Consider the following 26,876-nt stretch of genomic DNA (forward strand, 5'->3'; position numbering starts at 1 on the left):
AAAAAAAAAAAAAACACTTAAGGAGAAAATCTTGGATAGATTTTGATTGACATCAAGGTTCATTAAAGGGATACTAAACCCATTTTTTTTCTTTCATGATTCAGAAAGAGCATGCAATTTTATGCAACTTTCTAATTTACTCCTGTTATCATTTTTTCTTCATTCTCTTGCTATCTTTATTTGAAAAAAAAGAAGGCATCTAAGCTAAGGAGCCAGACAATTTTTGGTTCAGTACCCTGGACAGCATTTAGCCACCAATCCGCAAGCACAACCCAGGTTGTGAACCAAAAATGGGCCGACTTCTAAGCTTACATTCTTGCTTTTCAAATAAAGATAGCAAGAGAATGAAGAAAAATTTATAATAGGAGTAAATTAGAAAGTTGCTTAACATTACATGCTCTATCTGAATCATGAAAGATAAAATTTAGGTTCAGTGTCCCTTTAATTGAACAGTGCTTTTAATAAACAGGATTGAGGACTGACATACAGACAGTAAGTTTACCCAATAATTTCCTTCACTGCCACATCAATATTCAAGTCTTTATATCGACAAAGGTATATTTTCCCAAAACTTCCTTGACCAATAAGTTTCCTTTTGCTCAGAGATGAAGGACATATGCACTTCCAGTTTTCCATTCTTGAGAGACTAAGCCCATTATACCTAAAAAAAAAAAAAAGATGTGTCTTAGATGAGCTGTAAGCATAATAATGGTGTGATTTGTTTTTCTTTATTCAGTACGTTCTGGCACAAAGGATATTAATGCAGATGTTATAATATAATAAGATGCAGTATGATCTATTTGATAAAGTCTAGATCAAGGCTTTATAAATCCCAGGAGCTATGGATCCACTGATCCGAGAGTGCTATGTGCCAAAAAAAACTTGCCTTACTTTAAATGTGTACAGCATTTGTTATGCCCTTGTTTAAATGGAAATGTGCTTACAAAAGAAAGAAACCTGCTTCAAATAAAGTTAGTAAGGTATGATGCAGTAGAGGTAGTACAAATTTAGAATTATTTAGGCACACCAGTATTTGTCATGAAAAAACATCTTATCCAATGTACCATACCAATGTAATTCACATTTTTATTCAGTGGGACTAAAACCACTTTAGGGTCAATGTCACTTTTGAGATGGCATAATGGGAGCTAGGCTTTCTGTCTATAGCACAGTGCAAAGTATCTTGTCTTGTTGGGAAAGGGGGTAGTAAGCTGTAATGCAAAGGAGCAATTTAACCCTTACCAACCTGAGATAGATATGAGACACACATTTTTACATGTGTGTTTGTGAGCATACAATAAACTTACCAAAATCTGAATTCTGATATGCTTGTCATGTACTGCAAAGCAAATAACTATATAACTATAATATTTCCCCAGAACCTCCAACTCTGTCTAATTTAGGTATCATAGGTTCTAAAGGCAGCTCAGCCTCTGGAACCTCTAACGTAGACAGAAACTCATTTAATAAAAAACGCAAGTGCTCAGGTTTAAATCTAAAGGACAACTTTTCCAACTTTATTGTAGGTAAAAATATTTTGTTTTTCAAGTTTTCTATATTCTAATCCCTAATCTGACATATATTATTAAAAACCATGGCAACACTGGGATTTTACTTAGCAGACTTGTTACATAAGCATAACAACATGGAACAAAAGACAAGCAGCAAATAGGTTAGAGACACATTAGTAATTGATTGCACCATGTAAAAGAGTGAGCTAACAGACATCATTCTAACTGCAAGGTTTAGGATTCAGGAAGATGGTCAGGCAGTTTAGTGAATTGGCTTAGGGGGCAGGGTTACTGTTGCCCCTTGGGGATGTCATCAGTAGCGAAATAGTTACCAAGGGAGACACAGGAGTTCATTTACATCTGGTCTGTAAGTTTAGGAACTAGATATCCTATTAGAATATTCACTATGCCTTACCATGGGCAAACACTCTTGCAGACAAAGCTTTGCTATGGCATTTCTCCTAGTAATGGTCTGAGGACAGTGAGCAACAGCACTGACATGAACATTTACTGCTGCTTTGCCATAGTAAAACACACCTCTATTACAAAAACAGAAATAGATTAATACAGCAGCAGTTTGTCACCCATAATTTTGTGGGTTGAGAGGGTGAGAAGGGACTTGTATGTTAGAGAAAGGTGAGGAAGCTGCATTACGTGTGAGGGAGTGTAGGGTCAGGAGGAGACTGTGTTGGGGAGTGGGTGAGGACAGTGTACAAAGGAGATGGTGAAATAAGGTGAAAAGGGGGCAGTGTGTTAAGTTAGTGGGGTGGAGTGAGAGGTTGAGAAGGGGTAGTGTATGTGAGGGAGAGGGATATAACCGGGTGAGGAATGGTCTGTGTGAGGAAGAAGTGGGTGAGAGGTTGAGAAGGGGTAGTGTATGTGAGGGAGAGGGATATAACCGGGTGAGGAATGGTCTGTGTGAGGAAGAAGTGGGTGAGAGGTTGAGAAGGGGTAGTGTATGTGAGGGAGAGGGATATAACCGGGTGAGGAATGGTCTGTGTGAGGAAGAAGTGGGTGAGACGTTGAGAAGGGGTAGTGTATGTGAGGGAGAGGGATATAACCGGGTGAGGAATGGTCTGTGTGAGGAAGAAGTGGGTGAGAGGTTGAGAAGGGGTAGTGTATGTGAGGGAGAGGGATATAACCGGGTGAGGAATGGTCTGTGTGAGGAAGAAGTGGGTGAGACGTTGAGAAGGGGTAGTGTATGTGAGGGAGAGGGATATAACCGGGTGAGGAATGGTCTGTGTGAGGAAGAAGTGGGTGAGAGGTTGAGAAGGGGTAGTGTATGTGAGGGAGAGGGATATAACCGGGTGAGGAATGGTCTGTGTGAGGAAGAAGTGGGTGAGAGGTTGAGAAGGGGTAGTGTATGTGAGGGAGAGGGATATAACCGGGTGAGGAATGGTCTGTGTGAGGAAGAAGTGGGTGAGAGGTTGAGAAGGGGTAGTGTATGTGAGGGAGAGGGATATAACCGGGTGAGCAATGGTCTGTGTGAGGAAGAAGTGGGTGAGAGGTTGAGAAGGGGTAGTGTATGTGAGGGAGAGGGATATAACCGGGTGAGGAATGGTCTGTGTGAGGAAGAAGTGGGTGAGAGGTTGAGAAGGGGTAGTGTATGTGAGGGAGAGGGATATAACCGGGTGAGGAATGGTCTGTGTGAGGAAGAAGTGGGTGAGAGGTTGAGAAGAGTGATATTTGTAAGGTTGAGGAGATTGTTTGTGAGGGTGAGGAGGAGGCTTCATGCACACCTGCCAACTATCAAGGTTTTTTAGGACAGTCCTAAGTATCACCTCATGAAAAAAGAAAACAGGGTGTCTAATATACGTTTGAATTTGCAGAACAGGACATTTTCTATTTCAAATAATATTTTATTTCCTAACAGGAAGTGTTTAGTGTACATACCCATCATATATGTGATAAAGTCACCAATTCCCCACAACCCCTCCAACAGTTGTTTGTAGAGAATTTAAAGTGCAATCTGTTGGGTATCATCTAGTAAGTAATGTAGTATTTTCACTATTCTGTGTGTCAGGTATCATCTAGTAAGTAATGTAGTATTAGTTTCAATTCTAGTTGAAGGGGAGGTGTGTCCCTCTGGTTTGAATATTGCATTCCAATCAGATTCTGTAAAATGAATATTTAATTCCTTACCCCATTTGGTTTTGTACGCAGTGGGGGAGAGAGCCTGGTGGTCAGTGAGGTGTAATTAGAAGATGACGACTAGTCTACCAATTGAGGTCTATTTTGATGTGTTTGTAGAAAGTGAGAGAATATTTAGTATAGAAACCATGATGCAAAATGGTCATCTCTATGGTCCTCAAGTTTAGCTCTAAACCTAGGCTTACTCTTTTAGAGCCGGATGATCAAAACTCGCCAGCATAGAGAGAAACCACTCAAAAACTTTTTTTCACATTCAGAACCTCGAATAACGAAATAAACAGCATTCTAACTAAGATTTGCCTTTATAAAATAGTTTGAGGGACCTCACAGTACTGACACGACCTCTTAGATAATCTTGCCAAGTTGAGAGTTTTAGATAATAAGGCTGGTAAGGAGAGCTGAATAAACAGGTATATAAACATAAATCTTATATATCAACAAACTTAAATAATAGGGGGCGCACAACAAGCACTATAAATGAGTCTGGGTTGTTTAACTCAGTTCTCCACAGATGCACTGAGTACAGGGAATCTTCAAAATGTATAAGATGAATCCTAGTAAGCATTGGCAGCGCTTCTTATTGCAAATAAACCTCCATTCTTAAATACAAGACACAAACAGAAGGCGCCTCCTATTGCAATATGGTTACACCACCAGGCATGATCACACACAGAGTCATTATTCTCACAGACAAGGCAGCACCCAAATGTGCTTGGTGGATGCGGGCTGGGAGCTAACTGACCTCCGGTATGGATAGAGTTACCTCTGCTGCTCCAGACCGTAGAAGGATAGATATCAGCCGTGCAGTGGTTGATAGTTTAAACATTTATTTAAAAACCATATACAACAGAATTCTATGGTCGTTACATAGACAACCTTTTAGTATGGAAGAGGTCGTATTTGTCTGTACGTCTTTTTATTGAACATATAAACAACAATGACTTTGGTCTACAATTGACATCAAATGTTCATACTCAGTCTATAGATTTTTTAAATGTATTATCATGTGACGTAGAGAGTAAAATTAGTTTGTGCGCCTATTTTAAAACAGTTGATAGCAATATTTTTTTTTACAATATAGTACCAATCATCTGAGAAGGTGGAAAACAAAAATCCCATGTAGTCAGTTTCGCTGTATTTGAAGGAACTGTACTAATATTAATACTTTTGAGGTTCAATCACAGATCTTGAAAACTAGATTTAGGGAAAAAGGATATCCTGATAGTTTGATTGAAACTGGATACCAGAAAGCTAGAGCTTTATCAAGAGACGATGTATTGAGAAAGAAGAATGACAAGAACAATAATAATGATGGTTTTATTAACAAACCGATTTTCATCACAAGTGTTAACTCAAATTATTGGGCAATCAGGAGAGTTGTAAATAAACATTGTCCTTTATTAAAAAGAGATCCAGTGTTAAGAGAAATATTAGGCAATAACCCTAGATGTGTTTTTAAGAGAGCACAAACAATTAAACAAAAATTGGCACCAAGCAAAATGTTTATGTCAAAAAATATAGAATAGGGAAGAAAGTTGTCTTTAAAAATGAGCATTTCGGTGTCGATCTAGATGTTGTAACATTTGCAAATATATAACAAGTGGTGCCACTAATGTCACCTCTCGCAATAGTTTACATTTTTCCTATAAATAATAGACTAACATGTAGCTGTAATTATGTGATTTCTGTGTTATCCTGTGAATGTGGGATTTAATACTTGGGTCGTACGAGTAGACAAGTACGTAAAAGGTGGGGTCAACATTATAGAAATATTACCCATAAATCTGTAAAGCAAAGCTTTTCTAGATAAAATGCTATGCACCATGCTAGTTCTAGCTGCAAGTTTCATATAACCCTGCTGGAAAGGATATCAATGTTAAATGTTTTGAATAGATTCAAAAAAATCTGTCAAAGGGGACTTTTTGGATCTATAACACAAAGGGTGCGCTATCATTTGCGCACAAGCAATATAAGGTTTCTGCAATCATTTGCACTCAAGTTAAATTCAGCCCATATTAGAAGTTGAAAGCAAATGCGAACGGGTGAGAGCAATCGCGAATTACGCTAGAATGATTACCGCTATTATAGAGCTCTGGTTAAAGACTATGGGGAATACGATCCTGAGTTCGCAACTTCACAAAGTCTTTTTTTTCTGTGAAAGGATGCGACCGGAAGAGCGCAAAAGTTTTACTTGCAACCTGTTATACGTGCGCAATTTTAAAAAAAAAGTTGAGTGCAGATAAAGGAGCGCAAACGTGATCAAGCCCAAACTGTTTAAATTAATTTGTATATTATAATAGCATTCAAATGATTAATCTACTTCTTATTAAGACATAAAATCCAACATTTTCTTCATGATTCAGATAGAGTGTACAATTTAAAAAAAAAAAAGTACTTTTCTTAATATCCTTTGTTGAAAGCAGGAAAGTAGTCTCAGAAGTGTGCACTAAGCTGGAGCACTAGGCAGCAGTGGTTTTGCTATACACTTTTGAACACTAGATGGCAGCAGTGTTTGCAGTGTTGAATCATTGTTGTACGCGCATTCCTTTTACCATTCAGTATGAGGAGCTGTACAAAGTGTCTCAAATGCTCTTCTTGGGAGACTTTCACATTTAAGACTATTCCAATCTATTAGAAAACCAAGTTATTGTTTGGTTTTCAGCAGCTTTGTACCATGTTAAAGGGACATAAAGTACAAATAGAAAGTGCATTAATGTGTTAGAGCATATTATTATTGCAATACTGCTCACACATAAATATAGTTAGTTAAAAGGATAGAAGGGGCCAAATGGAATTGTAAATGGATGCATGGTTACCTACACTCTCTGCCTTCCTATGTTTCAGGTGAGTCCCTTCCTGTTCTAGCTACTAGACCACCACATATGGCCCCTACTGTGAAGCCCTAGTTAGGCGGCAAACAAATAAATATACACATTAAACATTTTTATTAGATGGTGTTATGATTATAACTGTATTTCCTTCCTAAGATAGGGAGAGTCCACGGCTTCATTCCTTACTGTTGGGAAATACAACACCTGGACACCAGGAGGAGGCCAAGACACCCCAGCCAAAGGCTTAAATATCCCTCCCACTTCCTCATTACCTCAGTCATTCTTTGCATTTCATTACATTAGGAGGTGGCAGAGAAGTGTCAAAAGATTTGGAGAGTCCTGAAAAAGGTTATCTGCCCTTCGAGATAGGACTGGAGTTTTAAGTAGTCATGTCAACCTCTCAGTGAGAGTATTGATGAAAGTTAGAGTCTGGAGATGCAGGGAAAGTTTTTCTGCGAAACCATCCAGACTATTGCTAACAGCTCCTAAGCAATCAGTGTTGACGAGTTTCACTGCCTGCTTTCCCTAACTCAAGTCCATGTCAGGAGCGCTGCTATAAGACTGTTACACTTGAGAGGCTGTGTTCTGTTCCACAGCATGGATCCTGGAGGTAAGATTGTTTAAATTTTTACACATAAAACGCTATAACAGGGGGGGCGGAGCCTAGCCACGCAGGCAGATGGCTGTGTTTTAAGTGTGCGCTTCAACCCTCAAGCAGTACAACGCATAAATAAGGCATAATTATACTCTTATTTGTACACACATGGGGGAATATCTTTTGTACATTTATCCCCTGACATAGCAACAAACAGAATTGCAGAAGTTCCCAAACGATCGCTCACAGGAGAAACATTGGGGCCTGCGTTCGCGCCTTCAATTAGGCAGAGGCTGAGGTCCCGCAACACCGGAGTGACTCTCTTCAAATAACTTCACAGGACAGCCCGGTCATAGAAGGAAAGGGCTACTTACCACCTACCGCTAGCCCCAGCAAGGAGAGAATAGACTTCCCGGCAGATCCCCAGGTAAAATTACTGACCACGTACACTACTGTGCTCCGGCAGAAGTATCAGGGCCTAAGTGTGCCACACGTCTCTCTCGGCCGCCCACGAGTGCCATGTGACTGTGCTCTGGGACATTATTAATATATAAGACCTGTTAAAGAAGGGTACCTGAAGCTCTGCTCTCTCATTACTACCACAGACAGTTGCTTAAACGTTTATACACACCTTTAATAAGCCTGTCTACAGGGGAGTTGGGAAACCACTGACCATTACAACAACAAAAAAAAGGGGGTGCAGCAAATATAGGTGAAAGATTTGGATGCCGTATGTGAAGAGACTGGGCACTCTTTTCGTGGGAAGGAACTTTGGTCATCAACCTTACTATACAGTTACCCTTATAATGTCACTGTTTTGTCTCTGGGTGGATTGCAGGGAGCTGCAGCAAATTTGTCTAGGTTGCCCCAGGTATATTTTCTTGTGCTGCTCATACAACTGTCACACACAACTTGCCAGGGACTGAAAACTTAACCTGGGGCTTTCCAGAGTAACCTGTGCCCACACTCATACCGTAAAAAAGACACTACAGCAGGGCCTCTTTTTCCAATTGTTTTATATCATAGCCACTGCACTAGGCTTGCATCTTTACACTGCTGCATTGTGAGAGTGATGTGCTCTCTATTGGAATAAGCACACCAACATTATAATGCACAGCAACAGGGCGCTGATATACAAGTACACAATTTAATCACAAAAGATGACTTGAGGCTCTTGTTCTCAAAGGAAGATATTAAAAATGCAGTCCAAGAAATGCGCAACCTCTTTAACGACCTAAGGAAAGATATTTTCGCATTGGACACCAGGGTCTCTCAGGTAGAAGCTAAACAGCAGGAGCACTCGGCCTCTGTACAGTTAATGAATACAGAAATTCAAGGTAATTCAGAAGTACTTACGAAGAATTTACGAATTAGAGGGGTCTCAGAGTCCATCCATCCACCAGCTATTGATGGTTACCTACAGAGCCTGTTCCGCACCCTGAAGGACTCCCCGTCCTCCCTAGATATAATGCTGGAGCACGCACACAGAGCGCTTAGGGCCAAACCACCACCCAACGCGCCCCCCAGAGACATCATTGTCCGTTTTCTAAACTACAAGGACAAGGAAGAGATCCTTAGATGCGCACGTCTCAAACACCCGGTACAACATGCGGGTGAGGAATTGCAAATCTTCTCAGACTGGTCTCCTACTACCTTACAGAAAAGAAGGGACTTGGGCCACATTACAGCTAAATTGAGGGCGCACAAAATCCAATACTGCTGGGGCTTCCCAGAACAAAATTGCAACATTCAGTCTGGGAGCAGATGTTCAAGCTTTTTATGCAAGCCTCTCGATTGGTGACGACCATCCACAGCAGGTGCACATCCCTGAGAATACTTCCTCAGCCCCTTAAATTTGGAATTGATGGAACAGGACGCTCTGATATATGGGGCTATGAAGTTCTTTCCATGGATTCGCTATTGTAGTATCCTTTTCTTTTTTATGATATGATTGAATGTGCGGCCCCAGCACTGCTTACTAACTACTGGTCTGCACTTCCTTTAGTAACAGAGGACATTTACTGTTACTAAGTTTATATTTTGTTACAGGTTCATGGAGGGTGATAATGGCCACACGTTTGATAAAATCTCCTTACAATAAAAGTGAGGAGGGATCATATAAAAACTCTAAGTGGTGAACACCTTCCTAATCTACCCTAGATTAACATGTCAATATTCTTTTAATGTTTGCTCTGTCAAATCTCCTTTAGACGCAACGTTATCTTTAATAAGGTACACAGTATACAGTATGTACACAAATCGCTTCCATGATTTGGAGTATCTAAGTTAAACAAGTTCAAGTGTTTAAGGGTTTTATTGTTAGCTTCAATCTTGTTATGGTTACAGAGTGTTATATAAGGACCTAAAGCTCTATACATAATTTAGTCACCTCCCACCTATATGCATCCTCCTCCCCTTTCCATACCTAACCTCCCCACCTTACCTCACCTCCCCCCCTACCCCTTCTCAAACTAGATAAACTATTATGCCTATTTTACAACATCTCCTAGTTGAGTGGCTCTGCCACCTTCAGGAGATTAAAATTCATCTCAACTCTGTACTTGCTTGAGGGTTACTACCCCAATTGAAATCTTATTCCTATTTTCATTGTTATAATTCAGTTGGTATATTTCTCAATATTGAAGTCTTTTAATTTACACTTTATGTATTTTCAAATTATGATCATACACCGAGTTCCTTTTTTCTTTTCTTTCTTTCTCTACCTACACTGTCCCCCCTTTTTTTTAAATCGTTTCCCTTAGACTCCCCCCCCCCCCCTCCCTTTTTTTTTTCTCTCCAGAATGAATCGACGGCTTAGCAGATTTGGTTTGCATGGCCTGACGCTGACTACAGATAATGCAAAAGGATTAAATAATCCAGGTAAGAGGTCCATTGCCTTTTGGGCTCTTAAAAGCTTATATAGCCACGTGCTTTTTTTCCAAGAAACACATTTTCGTAGAGGAAAAGAACCGAAATGGTTTAACACACAATACCCTACGGCCCTCTTTGCCTCAGGCTCATCTAAGAAAGGAGGGGTAGGTAATTTGATTCACCACTCCGTTCCCTTAAAGATCACACATGTTGAGAAAGACCCAGAAGGCAGATACTTGATTGTGACAGGTCTATTATATGAACACCCAATAAACCTAGCCACCCTGTACAGCCCAAATTCTGATCAGCAGATATTTGTGTCTAAAATCTGAAAGCTTCTTTTAGATCTTGCGAAGGGCCCGGTTTTCCTTTCCGGTGACTTTAACCTAACCATGGATGTCCAATAAGACACATCGAACGGTTCAGCTAGCACTCCACCTAAAATAATCAAATCTGTTAAAAACACAATCTCAAATCTCCAACTTCATGACATATGGCGAACATTACATCCAACAGGCAAAGATTTTACATACTTCTCTCCCCCACACAATAATAACTCCCGCATAGATTATTTTTACACTGACTCGAATGGACTTGACATGGTTACCTCCTGCTCTATTGGACCAATAACTTGGACCATGCACCCGTTACATGCTTGGTCCAGTGGCCTGACCTTCCTCCCACGACATATATCTGGAGATTAGACAACACTTTATTGAACAACCCTATAATAAAACTAGACATTCAAAAGTCTCTGGACGACTACTTAGCGCATAATAGCCCTTCACAAACTTCACCCATAAATGTCTGGGAAGCGCATAAATGCGTCATGCAGGGAAAATTTCTCAAACACAAAGCGTGTCTTAACAAACAATATAGATTAAAACACTCAACTACTACAAACTATACAACAATAAGAAGTACATAAACGAAACCCACTAGACATGGATACCAGGAAAACACTAGCGAAGGCTAGAAAAGATCTAAACGCACACCATTTGGAGGCTTATCAGTGTAAGACTATGACTGTGAAACAACAATACTATGAAGGAGGCAATAAGCCTGGGAAACTGCTGGCTAGGGCCGTCCGTGGAAAGCATCTAAAAACGCATGTACATCTTATACAAAACCCTGATGGTTCGGTGATAAAGGGCAGTAAACAAATAGCAAACTCTTTCCATTCATATTATCAGACATTATATAATATAGCTCACACTTCAGAACCAACTGACCTCTCCGAAGGCACATCTGCTAAGAAGCTTTTGGTCGATCAATATCTAGCCGCGCTTGCTTTACCACAACTGGATCCCGAACAAAGAGACAATCTAGATGCGCGTATCTCTGCAGAGGAACTCGTGTGGGCTATTAAGGACTTCCCTAGGGGAAAAAGCCCAGGCCCAGATGGGTTCTCTCTTAAGTACTATAAACTATTCAATGTAACATTAGGACCCTTGATGCTCCAACTTTTTAATAATTTGATAGAACAGCCCTCACTCGCCCGCCAGCACAATGCTTGAAGCGCATATTACATCTACCAAATCTCGTCTCTTCTGACCATGTAGGCTTTGTACCAGGCAGAGAGGCGCGAGACAATACCAATAAGGTGATTCAGTTACTAAACTTTGCACAGGTTGAAGGAGTGCCCATGGCACTCTTCTCGACGGACGCAGAGAAGGCCTTCGACCGTGTTGACTGGCTTTTTCTGCGTCAGGTCATGAAGGCAATTAACTTCGGAGATCCCTTCCTTAATATGATCTTCGCGCTATATTCAGCTCCAAACGCATGGGTCAGAATTAATGGAACATTATCGAATACATTTTCTATATCAAATGTCCCCATTACTCTTTGCCCTCTCAATTGAAGCGCTGGCACAAAAGGTAAGACTCAACCCTAACATTAAGGGGATCCAGATTGGTGACACAGAGCATAAACAGGCGTTATACGCAGACGATGTTCTTTACACTCTCACCGACATTAACACGTCAGTCCCCGAACTTCTGAAGGAAATCAAGGATTATGGCGAGCTTTCTAATTTTCACTTAAACCTTTCTATGCCAGAACTCCTTAATATTAACGCCCCCCCCCCCGAACATATCCAACTCTTAGCAACAAATTATAAAGTACCCATAGCTGCCTCCAAACTGAAATACCTAGGCATTTACTTATCAGCAAATTCCTCAGAATTTTACAAAAATAATGATCTCACCCTACGGAAAGAAATAATTAACGACTTGTCCTCTTGGAGGAATAAATCTTTGTCTTAGCTAGGAAAAATAGGCCTAATTAAATTGAATATATTACCACGCATACTGTATGTTATGCAAACTGTACCAATCCACTTACCAATAGACTTTCTACCCCACTTACAGGGAGTGCAGAATTATTAGGCAAGTTGTATTTTTGAGGATTAATTTTATTATTGAACAACAACCATGTTCTCAATGAACCCAAAAAACTCATTAATATCAAAGCTGAATAGTTTTGGAAGCAGTTTTTAGTTTGTTTTTAGTTATAGCTATTTTAGGGGGATATCTGTGTGTGCAGGTGACTATTACTGTGCATAATTATTAGGCAACTTAACAAAAAACAAATATATACCCATTTCAATTATTTATTTTTACCAGTGAAACCAATATAACATCTCAACATTCACAAATATACATTTCTGACATTCAAAAACAAAACAAAAACAAATCAGTGACCAATATAGCCACCTTTCTTTGCAAGGACACTCAAAAGCCTGCCATCCATGGATTCTGTCAGTGTTTTGATCTGTTCACCATCAACATTGCGTGCAGCAGCAACCACAGCCTCCCAGACACTGTTCAGAGAGGTGTACTGTTTTCCCTCCTTGTAAATCTCACATTTGATGATGGACCACAGGTTCTCAATGGGGTTCAGATCAGGTGAACAAGGAGGCCATGTCATTAGATTTTCTTCTTTTATACCCTTTCTTGCCAGCCACGCTGTGGAGTACTTGGACGCGTGTGATGGAGCATTGTCCTGCATGAAAATCATGTTTTTCTTGAAGGATGCAGACTTCTTCCTGTACCACTGCTTGAAGAAGGTGTCTTCCAGAAACTGGCAGTAGGACTGGGAGTTGAGCTTGACTCCATCCTCAACCCGAAAAGGCCCCACAAGCTCATCTTTGATGATACCAGCCCAAACCAGTACTCCACCTCCACCTTGCTGGCGTCTGAGTCGGACTGGAGCTCTCTGCCCTTTACCAATCCAGCCACGGGCCCATCCATCCGGCCCATCAAGACTCACTCTCATTTAATCAGTCCATAAAACCTAGGAAAAATCAGTCTTGAGATATTTCTTGGCCCAGTCTTGACGTTTCAGCTTGTGTGTCTTGTTCAGTGGTGGTCGTCTTTCAGCCTTTCTTACCTTGCATACAAAGAGAGAAGCGCTCTACCAGGAACGAACAACAGCTCAGTGGCTTGTTCTATGGCGATTTACCACCCGGAAGCAGCCTCTTTTAGACCAGTGTGCTTTTCACAGAAGAAAACTTTCCTGAAGTATATCAGTCTGATCCCGCCAAGTAAGGTCAGTCCAGCCCCGAAATACCAGGCAATTCTCCTCTAAACAAGGAACATGACAACCCCAGACGATCGTTTCGGCCTCCTATGGGCCTCGTCAGTGAGGTGCAGCCACATTCCTCTAAGCACACTGGGCAAGGAGTCCACGTCTGGTTTCCCCCATCACCCATAGGGAGACTTCCCCAGGGTCATAATAATTTGCATACAAAGAGAGAAGCGCTCTACCAGGAACGAACAACAGCTCAGTGGCTTGTTCTATGGCGATTTACCACCCGGAAGCAGCCTCTTTTAGACCAGTGTGCTTTTCACAGAAGAAAACTTTCCTGAAGTATATCAGTCTGATCCCGCCAAGTAAGGTCAGTCCAGCCCCGAAATACCAGGCAATTCTCCTCTAAACAAGGAACATGACAACCCCAGACGATCGTTTCGGCCTCCTATGGGCCTCGTCAGTGAGGTGCAGCCACATTCCTCTAAGCACACTGGGCAAGGAGTCCACGTCTGGTTTCCCCCATCACCCATAGGGAGACTTCCCCAGGGTCATAATAATTTGCATACAAAGAGAGAAGCGCTCTACCAGGAACGAACAACAGCTCAGTGGCTTGTTCTATGGCGATTTACCACCCGGAAGCAGCCTCTTTTAGACCAGTGTGCTTTTCACAGAAGAAAACTTTCCTGAAGTATATCAGTCTGATCCCGCCAAGTAAGGTCAGTCCAGCCCCGAAATACCAGGCAATTCTCCTCTAAACAAGGAACATGACAACCCCAGACGATCGTTTCGGCCTCCTATGGGCCTCGTCAGTGAGGTGCAGCCACATTCCTCTAAGCACACTGGGCAAGGAGTCCACGTCTGGTTTCCCCCATCACCCATAGGGAGACTTCCCCAGGGTCATAATAATTTGCATACAAAGAGAGAAGCGCTCTACCAGGAACGAACAACAGCTCAGTGGCTTGTTCTATGGCGATTTACCACCCGGAAGCAGCCTCTTTTAGACCAGTGTGCTTTTCACAGAAGAAAACTTTCCTGAAGTATATCAGTCTGATCCCGCCAAGTAAGGTCAGTCCAGCCCCGAAATACCAGGCAATTCTCCTCTAAACAAGGAACATGACAACCCCAGACGATCGTTTCGGCCTCCTATGGGCCTCGTCAGTGAGGTGCAGCCACATTCCTCTAAGCACACTGGGCAAGGAGTCCACGTCTGGTTTCCCCCATCACCCATAGGGAGACTTCCCCAGGGTCATAATAATTTGCATACAAAGAGAGAAGCGCTCTACCAGGAACGAACAACAGCTCAGTGGCTTGTTCTATGGCGATTTACCACCCGGAAGCAGCTTCTTTTAGACCAGTGTGCTTTTCACAGAAGAAAACTTTCCTGAAGTATATCAGTCTGATCCCGCCAAGTAAGGTCAGTCCAGCCCCGAAATACCAGGCAATTCTCCTCTACACAAGGAACATGACAACCCCAGACGATCGTTTCGGCCTCCTATGGGCCTCGTCAGTGAGGTGCAGCCACATTCCTCTAAGCACACTGGGCAAGGAGTCCACGTCTGGTTTCCCCCATCACCCATAGGGAGACTTCCCCAGGGTCATAATAATTTGCATACAAAGAGAGAAGCGCTCTACCAGGAACGAACAACAGCTCAGTGGCTTGTTCTATGGCGATTTACCACCCGGAAGCAGCCTCTTTTAGACCAGTGTGCTTTTCACAGAAGAAAACTTTCCTGAAGTATATCAGTCTGATCCCGCCAAGTAAGGTCAGTCCAGCCCCGAAATACCAGGCAATTCTCCTCTAAACAAGGAACATGACAACCCCAGACGATCGTTTCAGCCTCCTATGGGCCTCGTCAGTGAGGTGCAGCCACATTCCTCTAAGCACACTGGGCAAGGAGTCCACGTCTGGTTTCCCCCATCACCCATAGGGAGACTTCCCCAGGGTCATAATAATTTGCATACAAAGAGAGAAGCGCTCTACCAGGAACGAACAACAGCTCAGTGGCTTGTTCTATGGCGATTTACCACCCGGAAGCAGCCTCTTTTAGACCAGTGTGCTTTTCACAGAAGAAAACTTTCCTGAAGTATATCAGTCTGATCCCGCCAAGTAAGGTCAGTCCAGCCCCGAAATACCAGGCAATTCTCCTCTAAACAAGGAACATGACAACCCCAGACGATCGTTTCGGCCTCCTATGGGCCTCGTCAGTGAGGTGCAGCCACATTCCTCTAAGCACACTGGGCAAGGAGTCCACGTCTGGTTTCCCCCATCACCCATAGGGAGACTTCCCCAGGGTCATAATAATTTGCATACAAAGAGAGAAGCGCTCTACCAGGAACGAACAACAGCTCAGTGGCTTGTTCTATGGCGATTTACCACCCGGTAGCAGCCTCTTTTAGACCAGTGTGCTTTTCACAGAAGAAAACTTTCCTGAAGTATATCAGTCTGATCCCGCCAAGTAAGGTCAGTCCAGCCCCGAAATACCAGGCAATTCTCCTCTAAACAAGGAACATGACAACCCCAGACGATCGTTTCGGCCTCCTATGGGCCTCGTCAGTGAGGTGCAGCCACATTCCTCTAAGCACACTGGGCAAGGAGTCCACGTCTGGTTTCCCCCATCACCCATAGGGAGACTTCCCCAGGGTCATAATAATTTGCATACAAAGAGAGAAGCGCTCTACCAGGAACGAACAACAGCTCAGTGGCTTGTTCTATGGCGATTTACCACCCGGAAGCAGCCTCTTTTAGACCAGTGTGCTTTTCACAGAAGAAAACTTTCCTGAAGTATATCAGTCTGATCCCGCCAAGTAAGGTCAGTCCAGCCCCGAAATACCAGGCAATTCTCGCCATAGAACAAGCCACTGAGCTGTTGTTCGTTCCTGGTAGAGCGCTTCTCTCTTTGTATGCAAATTATTATGACCCTGGGGAAGTCTCCCTATGGGTGATGGGGGAAACCAGACGTGGACTCCTTGCCCAGTGTGCTTAGAGGAATGTGGCTGCACCTCACTGACGAGGCCCATAGGAGGCCGAAACGATCGTCTGGGGTTGTCATGTTCCTTGTTTAGAGGAGAATTGCCTGGTATTTCGGGGCTGGACTGACCTTACTTGGCGGGATCAGACTGATATACTTCAGGAAAGTTTTCTTCTGTGAAAAGCACACTGGTCTAAAAGAGGCTGCTTCCGGGTGGTAAATCGCCATAGAACAAGCCACTGAGCTGTTGTTCGTTCCTGGTAGAGCGCTTCTCTCTTTGTATGCAAATTATTATGACCCTGGGGAAGTCTCCCTATGGGTGATGGGGGAAACCAGACGTGGACTCCTTGCCCAGTGTGCTTAGAGGAATGTGGCTGCACCTCACTGACGAGGCCCATAGGAGGCCGAAACGATCGTCTGGGGTTGTCATGTTCCTTGTTCAGAGGAGAATTGCCTGGTATTTCGGGGCTGGACTGACCTTACTTGGCGGGATCAGACTGATATACTTCAGGAAAGTTTTCTTCTGTGAAAAGCACACTGGTCTAAAAGAGGCTGCTTCCGGGTGGTAAATCGCCATAGAACAAGCCACTGAGCTGTTGTTCGTTCCTGGGAGAGCGCTTCTCTCTTTGTATGCAAATTATTATGACCCTGGGGAAGTCTCCCTATGGGTGATGGGGGAAACCAGACGTGGACTCCTTGCCCAGTGTGCTTAGAGGAATGTGGCTGCACCTCACTGACGAGGCCCATAGGAGGCCGAAACGATCGTCTGGGGTTGTCATGTTCCTTGTTTAGAGGAGAATTGCCTGGTATTTCGGGGCTGGACTGACCTTACTTGGCGGGATCAGACTGATATACTTCAGGAAAGTTTTCTTCTGTGAAAAGAACACTGGTCTAAAAGAGGCTGCTTCCGGGTGGTAAATCGCCATAGAACAAGCCACTGAGCTGTTGTTCGTTCCTGGTAGAGCGCTTCTCTCTTTGTATGCAAATTATTATGACCCTGGGGAAGTCTCCCTATGGGTGATGGGGGAAACCAGACGTGGACTCCTTGCCCAGTGTGCTTAGAGGAATGTGGCTGCACCTCACTGACGAGGCCCATAGGAGGCCGAAACGATCGTCTGGGGTTGTCATGTTCCTTGTTTAGAGGAGAATTGCCTGGTATTTCGGGGCTGGACTGACCTTACTTGGCGGGATCAGACTGATATACTTCAGGAAAGTTTTCTTCTGTGAAAAGCACACTGGTCTAAAAGAGGCTGCTTCCGGGTGGTAAATCGCCATAGAACAAGCCACTGAGCTGTTGTTCGTTCCTGGTAGAGCGCTTCTCTCTTTGTATGCAAATTATTATGACCCTGGGGAAGTCTCCCTATGGGTGATGGGGGAAACCAGACGTGGACTCCTTGCCCAGTGTGCTTAGAGGAATGTGGCTGCACCTCACTGACGAGGCCCATAGGAGGCCGAAACGATCGTCTGGGGTTGTCATGTTCCTTGTGTAGAGGAGAATTGCCTGGTATTTCGGGGCTGGACTGACCTTACTTGGCGGGATCAGACTGATATACTTCAGGAAAGTTTTCTTCTGTGAAAAGCACACTGGTCTAAAAGAGGCTGCTTCCGGGTGGTAAATCGCCATAGAACAAGCCACTGAGCTGTTGTTCGTTCCTGGTAGAGCGCTTCTCTCTTTGTATGCAAATTATTATGACCCTGGGGAAGTCTCCCTATGGGTGATGGGGGAAACCAGACGTGGACTCCTTGCCCAGTGTGCTTAGAGGAATGTGGCTGCACCTCACTGACGAGGCCCATAGGAGGCCGAAACGATCGTCTGGGGTTGTCATGTTCCTTGTTTAGAGGAGAATTGCCTGGTATTTCGGGGCTGGACTGACCTTACTTGGCGGGATCAGACTGATATACTTCAGGAAAGTTTTCTTCTGTGAAAAGCACACTGGTCTAAAAGAGGCTGCTTCCGGGTGGTAAATCGCCATAGAACAAGCCACTGAGCTGTTGTTCGTTCCTGGTAGAGCGCTTCTCTCTTTGTATGCAAATTATTATGACCCTGGGGAAGTCTCCCTATGGGTGATGGGGGAAACCAGACGTGGACTCCTTGCCCAGTGTGCTTAGAGGAATGTGGCTGCACCTCACTGACGAGGCCCATAGGAGGCCGAAACGATCATCTGGGGTTGTCATGTTCCTTGTTTAGAGGAGAATTGCCTGGTATTTCGGGGCTGGACTGACCTTACTTGGCGGGATCAGACTGATATACTTCAGGAAAGTTTTCTTCTGTGAAAAGCACACTGGTCTAAAAGAGGCTGCTTCCGGGTGGTAAATCGCCATAGAACAAGCCACTGAGCTGTTGTTCGTTCCTGGTAGAGCGCTTCTCTCTTTGTATGCAAATTATTATGACCCTGGGGAAGTCTCCCTATGGGTGATGGGGGAGACCAGACGTGGACTCCTTGCCCAGTGTGCTTAGAGGAATGTGGCTGCACCTCACTGACGAGGCCCATAGGAGGCCGAAACGATCGTCTGGGGTTGTCATGTTCCTTGTTTAGAGGAGAATTGCCTGGTATTTCGGGGCTGGACTGACCTTACTTGGCGGGATCAGACTGATATACTTCAGGAAAGTTTTCTTCTGTGAAAAGCACACTGGTCTAAAAGAGGCTGCTTCCGGGTGGTAAATCGCCATAGAACAAGCCACTGAGCTGTTGTTCGTTCCTGGTAGAGCGCTTCTCTCTTTGTATGCAAATTATTATGACCCTGGGGAAGTCTCCCTATGGGTGATGGGGGAAACCAGACGTGGACTCCTTGCCCAGTGTGCTTAGAGGAATGTGGCTGCACCTCACTGACGAGGCCCATAGGAGGCCGAAACGATCGTCTGGGGTTGTCATGTTCCTTGTTTAGTTGAGAATTGCCTGGTATTTCGGGGCTGGACTGACCTTACTTGGCGGGATCAGACTGATATACTTCAGGAAAGTTTTCTTCTGTGAAAAGCACACTGGTCTAAAAGAGGCTGCTTCCGGGTGGTAAATCGCCATAGAACAATCCACTGAGCTGTTGTTCGTTCCTGGTAGAGCGCTTCTCTCTTTGTATGCAAATTATTATGACCCTGGGGAAGTCTCCCTATGGGTGATGGGGGAAACCAGACGTGGACTCCTTGCCCAGTGTGCTTAGAGGAATGTGGCTGCACCTCACTGACGAGGCCCATAGGAGGCCGAAACGATCGTCTGGGGTTGTCATGTTCCTTGTTCAGAGGAGAATTGCCTGGTATTTCGGGGCTGGACTGACCTTACTTGGCAGGATCAGACTGATATACTTCAGGAAAGTTTTCTTCTGTGAAAAGCACACTGGTCTGAAAGAGGCTGCTTCCAGGTGGTAAATCGCCATAGAACAAGCCACTGAGCTGTTGTTCGTTCCTGGTAGAGCGCTTCTCTCTTTGTATGCAAATTATTATGACCCTGGGGAAGTCTCCCTATGGGTGATGGGGGAAACCAGACGTGGACTCCTTGCCCAGTGTGCTTAGAGGAATGTGGCTGCACCTCACTGACGAGGCCCATAGGAGGCCGAAACGATCGTCTGGGGTTGTCATGTTCCTTGTTCAGAGGAGAATTGCCTGGTATTTCGGGGCTGGACTGACCTTACTTGGCAGGATCAGACTGATATACTTCAGGAAAGTTTTCTTCTGTGAAAAGCACACTGGTCTAAAAGAGGCTGCTTCCAGGTGGTAAATCGCCATAGAACAAGCCACTGAGCTGTTGTTCGTTCCTGGTAGAGCGCTTCTCTCTTTGTATGCCTTTCTTACCTTGGCCATGTCTCTGAGTATTGCACACCTTGTGCTTTTGGGCACTCCAGTGATGTTGCAGCTCTGAAATATGGCCAAACTGGTGGCAAGTGGCATCTTGGCAGCTGCACGCTTGACTTTTCTCAGTTCATGGGCAGTTATTTTGCGCCTTGGTTTTTCCACACGCTTCTTGTGACCCTGTTGACTATTTTGAATGAAACGCTTGATTGTTCGATGATCACGCTTCAGAAGCTTTGCAATTTTAAGAGTGCTGCATCCCTCTGCAAGATATCTCACTATTTTTTTATGCTTAATTGGTAGTAGGCTTTCGAGCCTATACCGCTTGGAGTAAGACAACATGCATAAAGAGGATGATGTGGTCAAAATACTCATTTGCCTAATAATTCTGCACACAGTGTATATATATATATATATATATATATATATATATATCCTATATTATAAAAGGCCAAGTGTGTTTGTCTGAAGCTGTCATGCAGTACAGACAGCACGAGGACAAACACACCTGGCCTTTGAGTCCCTGCTGGTGATCTGCGCCGCGGCAGAAGTGGGCGTGACCGGATGTGAGCGGGGGCGTGGCCAGACACAAAGGGGCGTGTCCGGTGTGAATGGTCGTGATGGGGGCGTGGCCTGACGTGGAGGGGTCGTGGCCAGGCGCGGTCGCATGATGGAAGATGGGAGAGAGATAGAGAGGGGGGAGAAAGAGAGGGGGAGAGAGTCAGCAAAAGACAGGGGGGAGAAGGAGAGGGGGAGAGAGACAGCAAAAGACAGGGGGGAGAGAGACAGTAAAAGAGAGGGGGGAGAGACAGCCAAAGAGAGGGGGGAGAGAGACGGCAAAGAGACAGCAAAAGAGAGGGGGGAAAGAGGCAGCAAAAGAGAGGGGGAGAGACAGCCAAAGAGAGGGGGGAGAGAGACAGCAGAAGAGAGAGGGGGAAAGAGACAGCAAAAGAGAGGGGGGATAGAGACAGCAAAAGAGAGAAGGGGAAAGAGACAGCAAAAGAGAGGGGGGAGAGACAGCAAAAGAGAGGGGGGAGAGAGACAGGAAAAGAGAGGGGGGAGAGAGACAGCAAAAGAGAGAGGGGGAGAGAGACAGCAAAAGAGAGGGGGGAGAGAGACAGCAAAAGAGAGAAGGGGAAAGAGACAGCAAAAGAGAGGGGGAGAGAGACAGCAAAAGAGGGGGAAGAGAGACAGCAAAAGAGAGGGGGGAGAGAGACAGCAAAAGAGAGAAGGGGAGAGAGACAGCAAAAGAGAGGGGGAGAGAGACAGCAAAAGAGAGAGGGGGAGAGAGACAGCAAAAGAGAGAGAGAGAGAGAGAGAGAGAGAGACAGCAAAAGAGAGGGGGAGAGAGACAGCAAAAGAGAGGGGGAGAGAGACAGCAAAAGAGAGGGGGAGAGAGACAGCAAAAAAGGGAGGGGGAGAGAGACAGCAAAAGAGAGGGGGAGAGAGACAGCAAAAGAAAGGGGGAGAGAGACAGCAAAAGAGAGAGGGGGAGAGAGACAGCAAAAGAGAGGGGGGATAGAGACAGCAAAAGAGAGAGGGAAAGAGAGACAGCAAAAGAGAGAGGGGGAGAGAGACAGCAAAAGGGAGGGGAGAGAGCGCAAAAGAGAGGGGGGAAGAGCGTAAAAAAGAGAGGGGGAAGAGACAGCACAAAAGAGGGGGGAGAGAGAGCGCAAAAGAGAGGGGGGGAAGAGCGCAAAAGAGAGGGGGGAGAGAGAGCACAAAAGAGAGGAGGGAGAGAGCGCAAAAGAGAGGGGTGGAGAGAGAGCGCAAAAGAGAGGGTGGAGAGAGAGCGCAAAAGAGAGGGGGGTGAGAGAGCGCAAAAGAGAGGGGGTGAGAGAGCACAAAAGAGAGGGGGAGAGAGACAGCAAAAGAGAGGGGGGAGAGAGACAGCAAAAGAGAGGGGGGAGAGAGACAGCAAAAGAGAGAGGGGAGAGAGACAGCAAAAGAGAGAGGAGGGAGAGAGACAGCAAAAGAGAGAGGGAGAGAGAGACAGCAAAAGAGAGGGGGGATAGAGACAGCAAAAGAGAGAGGGGGAGAGAGACAGCAAAAGAGAGGGGGAGAGAGCACAAAAGAGAGGGGGGAAGAGCGCAAAAGAGAGGGGGAGAGAGAGTGCAAAAGAGAGGGGGGAAGAGAGAGCGCAAAAGAGGGGGTAGAGAGAGAGCGCAAAATAGAGGGGGGGAAGAGCGCAAAAGAGAGGGGGGAGAGAGAGCACAAAAGAGAGTATCTCGTTAATCTTAAATGGATATGAAACCTCAAATGTTTATTTCATGATTCAGAAAGAGCATACAATTGTTAGACAGCATTCCAGTTTACTTCTATTATTAAATTATTAAACTTTAAAAAAGGTCTATGGTTAACATGCACTGCCGAAAGGCATCAGACCTATATGCTGGCTTGCTGTGATTTATCACTTTGATTGGATAAATATAAAGAGAAGCATGTGCTGCCCAGTGTAGGCTCCCATCCAGGGTCGGTTCCAAAGGGGGGCATTGACGGGCAATGCGCGCCCAAATGGAATGCTGTGCCCCTCAAAAAAATAATTTTGTTATGGTATAAATAAGTATGTCATAATTCTGGAAAGGTGGTAACCCTAGTTATGATACCAGTCACACCAAGTGGGTATTCACACAGCATATTGTGTGTGTATCACTTTCTCAGTGGAATGATGCTGACCTTTTACAAGCAACACACAGAAACTGTTCCCTGCACAATGTGTGCAAGCCAGACTCTTACAGGGAGACTGTATAGAATAATTCTCTTGCACGCAATACGTCTTCACCTAGGGTATCTATGACACCAGCCCCGAACTGTAAACGTTCTCAAAAAAACTTTGTAAACCAGTCACTCAATGGGAACAGTTCACAAATGATACCAGCAACCACTGAGCAAATTGTGTACTTATCAATCATGGTGTGGGTGTTCCCATTATAGTGTGTATATAGCTGTCACACGTAGTAGGTGTTCCCAGCATAGCGTGACTATCTATACCAGTCACACACAGTGGGTGGTTACTTATACAATGCCAACCTCTTGTCCCGCCCATATGCGTGTCGTGCTCAAGTTACAGTCCAATGCCCGCGCTGGGCCAGCAAAACAAGCAGTACGGGAAGGAGCTCTTCTCATCCGACAGCAGCAGCACACTAACTAAGGGAATGCTTCCACTTTACATAAACATGGCGGCCCTCAGAGGCGCATACCGTTTGCTGTATCACAGTAAGTCCCAAGCTTTTCTATTTACCATATTGTACAGTGTTATCCAAGCTTTGACCCTGCTCTGTGCCCGCATTTTATACTCATGGGCAGGTGGGCAGCATTCGCTCTGAGTCTGTGACTGGCATAGCGGGTCACTCACGACCTTGTACAGGCAAAGCGTGTGGTTTTCTGATGCTAATATATGTTCACGACACGCATATTTTATGTCGTTTACTAACATTACCAGCTGATTACATTAACCAGTAGTTTACTCTCTATATGCATTTGCTTGATATATCCACTATAGTCTCAGTGCAGTATGGATTAAAAGTGTTTCTGTCAGATGCTTCTGTTGCGAGTGTATTTGAGTAGAAACGCTGATGCCACTCTGAGTGGTAATTGCACTGTCAGTGTAGCATTATTTGATTTCTCTTGTAAGGGATGTCCCCTCACTCTGCTCTTTTGACTCTCATCAATGCTTTGTAAAAAATGCGTGCCCCCTTGTGGAAAAAAATGCCCCCCCATTTCATTAGTTCTGGAGCCGAGTCTGCTCCCATCATGCACTGCTTGGATAAATGTCACTTTTTATTCAGTTCCAGAATGATCACTTCACTTGGCACTCACAAGATAACTATACACTGTGTATGTCTACTGTGGACTACAGCACTACTACTTGGGTAAATGTCATTTCTAGTTTCTAGTATATCCAGTTCCAGACCACTCACTCTTTTCAAGTGGCCCCTATGGGAGAAGAACACTTAGCCAGTGTCCCGGTTACAATAAGCTTGAAACCCTTGGTCTATGTGAATCAGGTAAGTTTAATTTTGACTTTAATGTGCCTTTTAATGACAAGCAGATAATTGGGGGAAAGAGGTAGGGGTTAAACTGCCAAACTAGAACCATTCTGCAAATAGTAGGACAGTTAAAAGTTCTAGTTTTATCTGTAAAAAAAAAATGCCATTTGTGTCCACATTTGGGCTTCTGTAAAATGTAATTAAGTTTGTGCTTTTCAGTAACAGGTACATGTATTTTCCTACATATCAGTAAACATGCACGAGTCACAGTAGCGCCTCCATGTCTGTAAGCAAGTTATTAACTTGGTATTAAGGTGGCATCAGTAAAAGTGTTTATCCACATGTGTGAAGTCTGTAAAACTATACAACTTAATGTTTGTGATATTTATTAACTGCATATAACATTTCTTGTGTCTATTTTGTGCTTTTGTATAAGCTTGTAATCATTAGTATAATGATGGTTGTGTATGTAGATATTAAAGTAACACTAAAGTGAAAATGAAATGTTCATGATTCAGATAGATTGTGCAGTTTTAAAGGGTTTTCAAATTTAATAATTCTATTATCAGATTGTGAAGTTTTTTTTAATATGCAAAATGTCCAGCTTCTACTGAGCATATACAAGAGATCACAGTGTGTATACATATATGAGTCTGTGATTGGCTGATGGCTTTCACATGGTACAGGGAGGCGGCAAATTAAAGTAAATGTTGACGTTTCTCATTAAAAAATAAACTACTATTTTAAAATGAAGTGTAAGTGCTATTGCCTTGTCTTTTAATTATGTACTTGTAGATTATGCAACTCTACTGTATTTAATCGTCCTATAAAAGTGTATGACGTTGTGTAGGTTTTGCACTCTGTAAGTGTTCATATTTGTGCACTTGAAAAGTTCATCTTTGTGTGTACCTGTGTATGTGCATCTATAAAATATATGTCCATGTATTCATGTTCTGCAAAAGCATATATATGAAACTGTCTTAACAGTATAACAGAGTATCTGGAGTCAACTTTGCTGATTACACTTTGGGCTTCATTTAAGAACAATCGCGCACAAGCAGAGGCTGTCAATCTCACTGGTGAGAGAAGTCTGACGGGCTGGAGGAATGCCGCTTTACAGAGCATAGAATTCTAATCAACTTCCCAAATGACTTCTATTATCTAACCTGCTTCATTCTTTTGGTATCCTTTTATTCAAAAGCATACCTAGGTAGGCTGAGGAGCAGCAATACACTACTGGGAACTAGCTGGTGATTGGTAGCTATTATGCTTCTTGTCATTGGCTCACCCAATGTTTTCAGCTAGCTCCATGTAATGTATTGCTGCTCCTTTTACAAAGGACACCAAGAGAGTAAAGCAAACTTGATAATAGAAATACATTTGAAAGTTTAAAACTGTCTGCTCTATCTGAATCTTGAAAGAAAAAAAAAAGGGTTTTGTGTCCCTTTAGTGGAACCACTTACTGTAAAATACTTTCAGTTTATATCTACAGAACATATTTCCTAAAACATCAGGATATTTGTTATATACATTAAATGCAAAATAAATGTTATTTAAACTTTGTCTTTTTAATATATGAACACACATAAGAATAATGTATTTTAATTTAAACAAAAACAATATTCTAAGAGACCCACAAGCAAATGAAATGTCAAGAAGATTCCTGTGCATGTGACATCAGATATGCAAATTAGTTTCCATTACAAATACTTTTCAAACCTAGCAAGTTGTTCTGTTCCCTGTGCATTAGCTGCAACACATTTATCTGTATAAGAATTCTGTATATCTGTTACAGTCCACAGATTCCCTAACATGGGAAAACTCTCTCTTCTCACCCATTCTACAGAGCACATTGACTAAACAAATGCAGATATTAGTGAGCCTTAGTGAATGACTGGCCACAATACTTACAGAATTTAAGAGGCTGTGCTATTCTATGTGACCCTTTCTAGAAGTGTTTGCTTACCCTCTTAAACATTATATCCAGGTACATATAGTGCTGTGACACCTGTGCTGATCGTCCTTGGAATCTTCTGATCCTGCACAGGAAAGTAAGATTACAAATCTTCCAACTTCCTTATACGTTTCATATCTTCCTAGTATCTCTCCGCCCCTCTCTCACCCATATATGTCCTCTTTCCTGTGGTAATCAATAGCACATTAGTTAGCACTTGTTTTGTTGTTCTGCCTGTTTTGTGTTCTGGCTATTGTGTTTGTGTAAGTAAAACTGAAACATGTATCTGTATGTTTTATCCTTTCTGAGAACGGTGCTAAAGGAAGAAAGTTATGAATCTCATAATAATTACTACTGTTAAAGGTAAACTAAAGGGCCATGGAATTTAAAATAAAACATTTTCTCATATATAGAGCATTAAATGAAAACAAACAAACTGTTATCTATTATCAAATGTACCTAATTCTCTTTTAATGCTTTGTTAAAATGTAGCTCCTTTACATTTTTAGATATGTTTAAAATTGTGATTCCACCAGGCATTTCAAGTGGTGTATCCATGATTTGCTAAACCTCATAAATTATGTTAGTAAAATTAAGTGTTTAAGGATTTTTGAAGATTTATATTGCAATACAGTGCTTCCATTATGAAAGTAAATTGGTTGAGTATTTTTATGAGTTATTAAGAGCCATTTT

General features: G+C 43.4%; 1 protein-coding gene across 1 annotated transcript in view; it reads right to left on the reverse strand.

Annotated features, from left to right (window-relative positions):
- The window catches only part of LOC128649161 (receptor-interacting serine/threonine-protein kinase 3), a 163,071-nt gene extending 136,779 nt beyond the window's left edge, over positions 1-26,292 (reverse strand). The window contains exons 1-2 of the mRNA XM_053702269.1: positions 26,196-26,292; positions 503-661 (exon numbers count right to left, since the gene is read on the reverse strand). Of these exons, the coding sequence (XP_053558244.1) occupies positions 503-636 (134 nt within the window). The 5' untranslated portion in view covers positions 637-661; positions 26,196-26,292. The remainder of the gene's footprint in view (positions 1-502; positions 662-26,195) is intronic.
- Positions 26,293-26,876: the final 584 nt, after the last annotated feature.

This window comes from Bombina bombina, chromosome 2, assembly GCF_027579735.1.
Source record: "Bombina bombina isolate aBomBom1 chromosome 2, aBomBom1.pri, whole genome shotgun sequence".
Taxonomy (NCBI): Eukaryota; Metazoa; Chordata; class Amphibia; order Anura; family Bombinatoridae; genus Bombina; species Bombina bombina.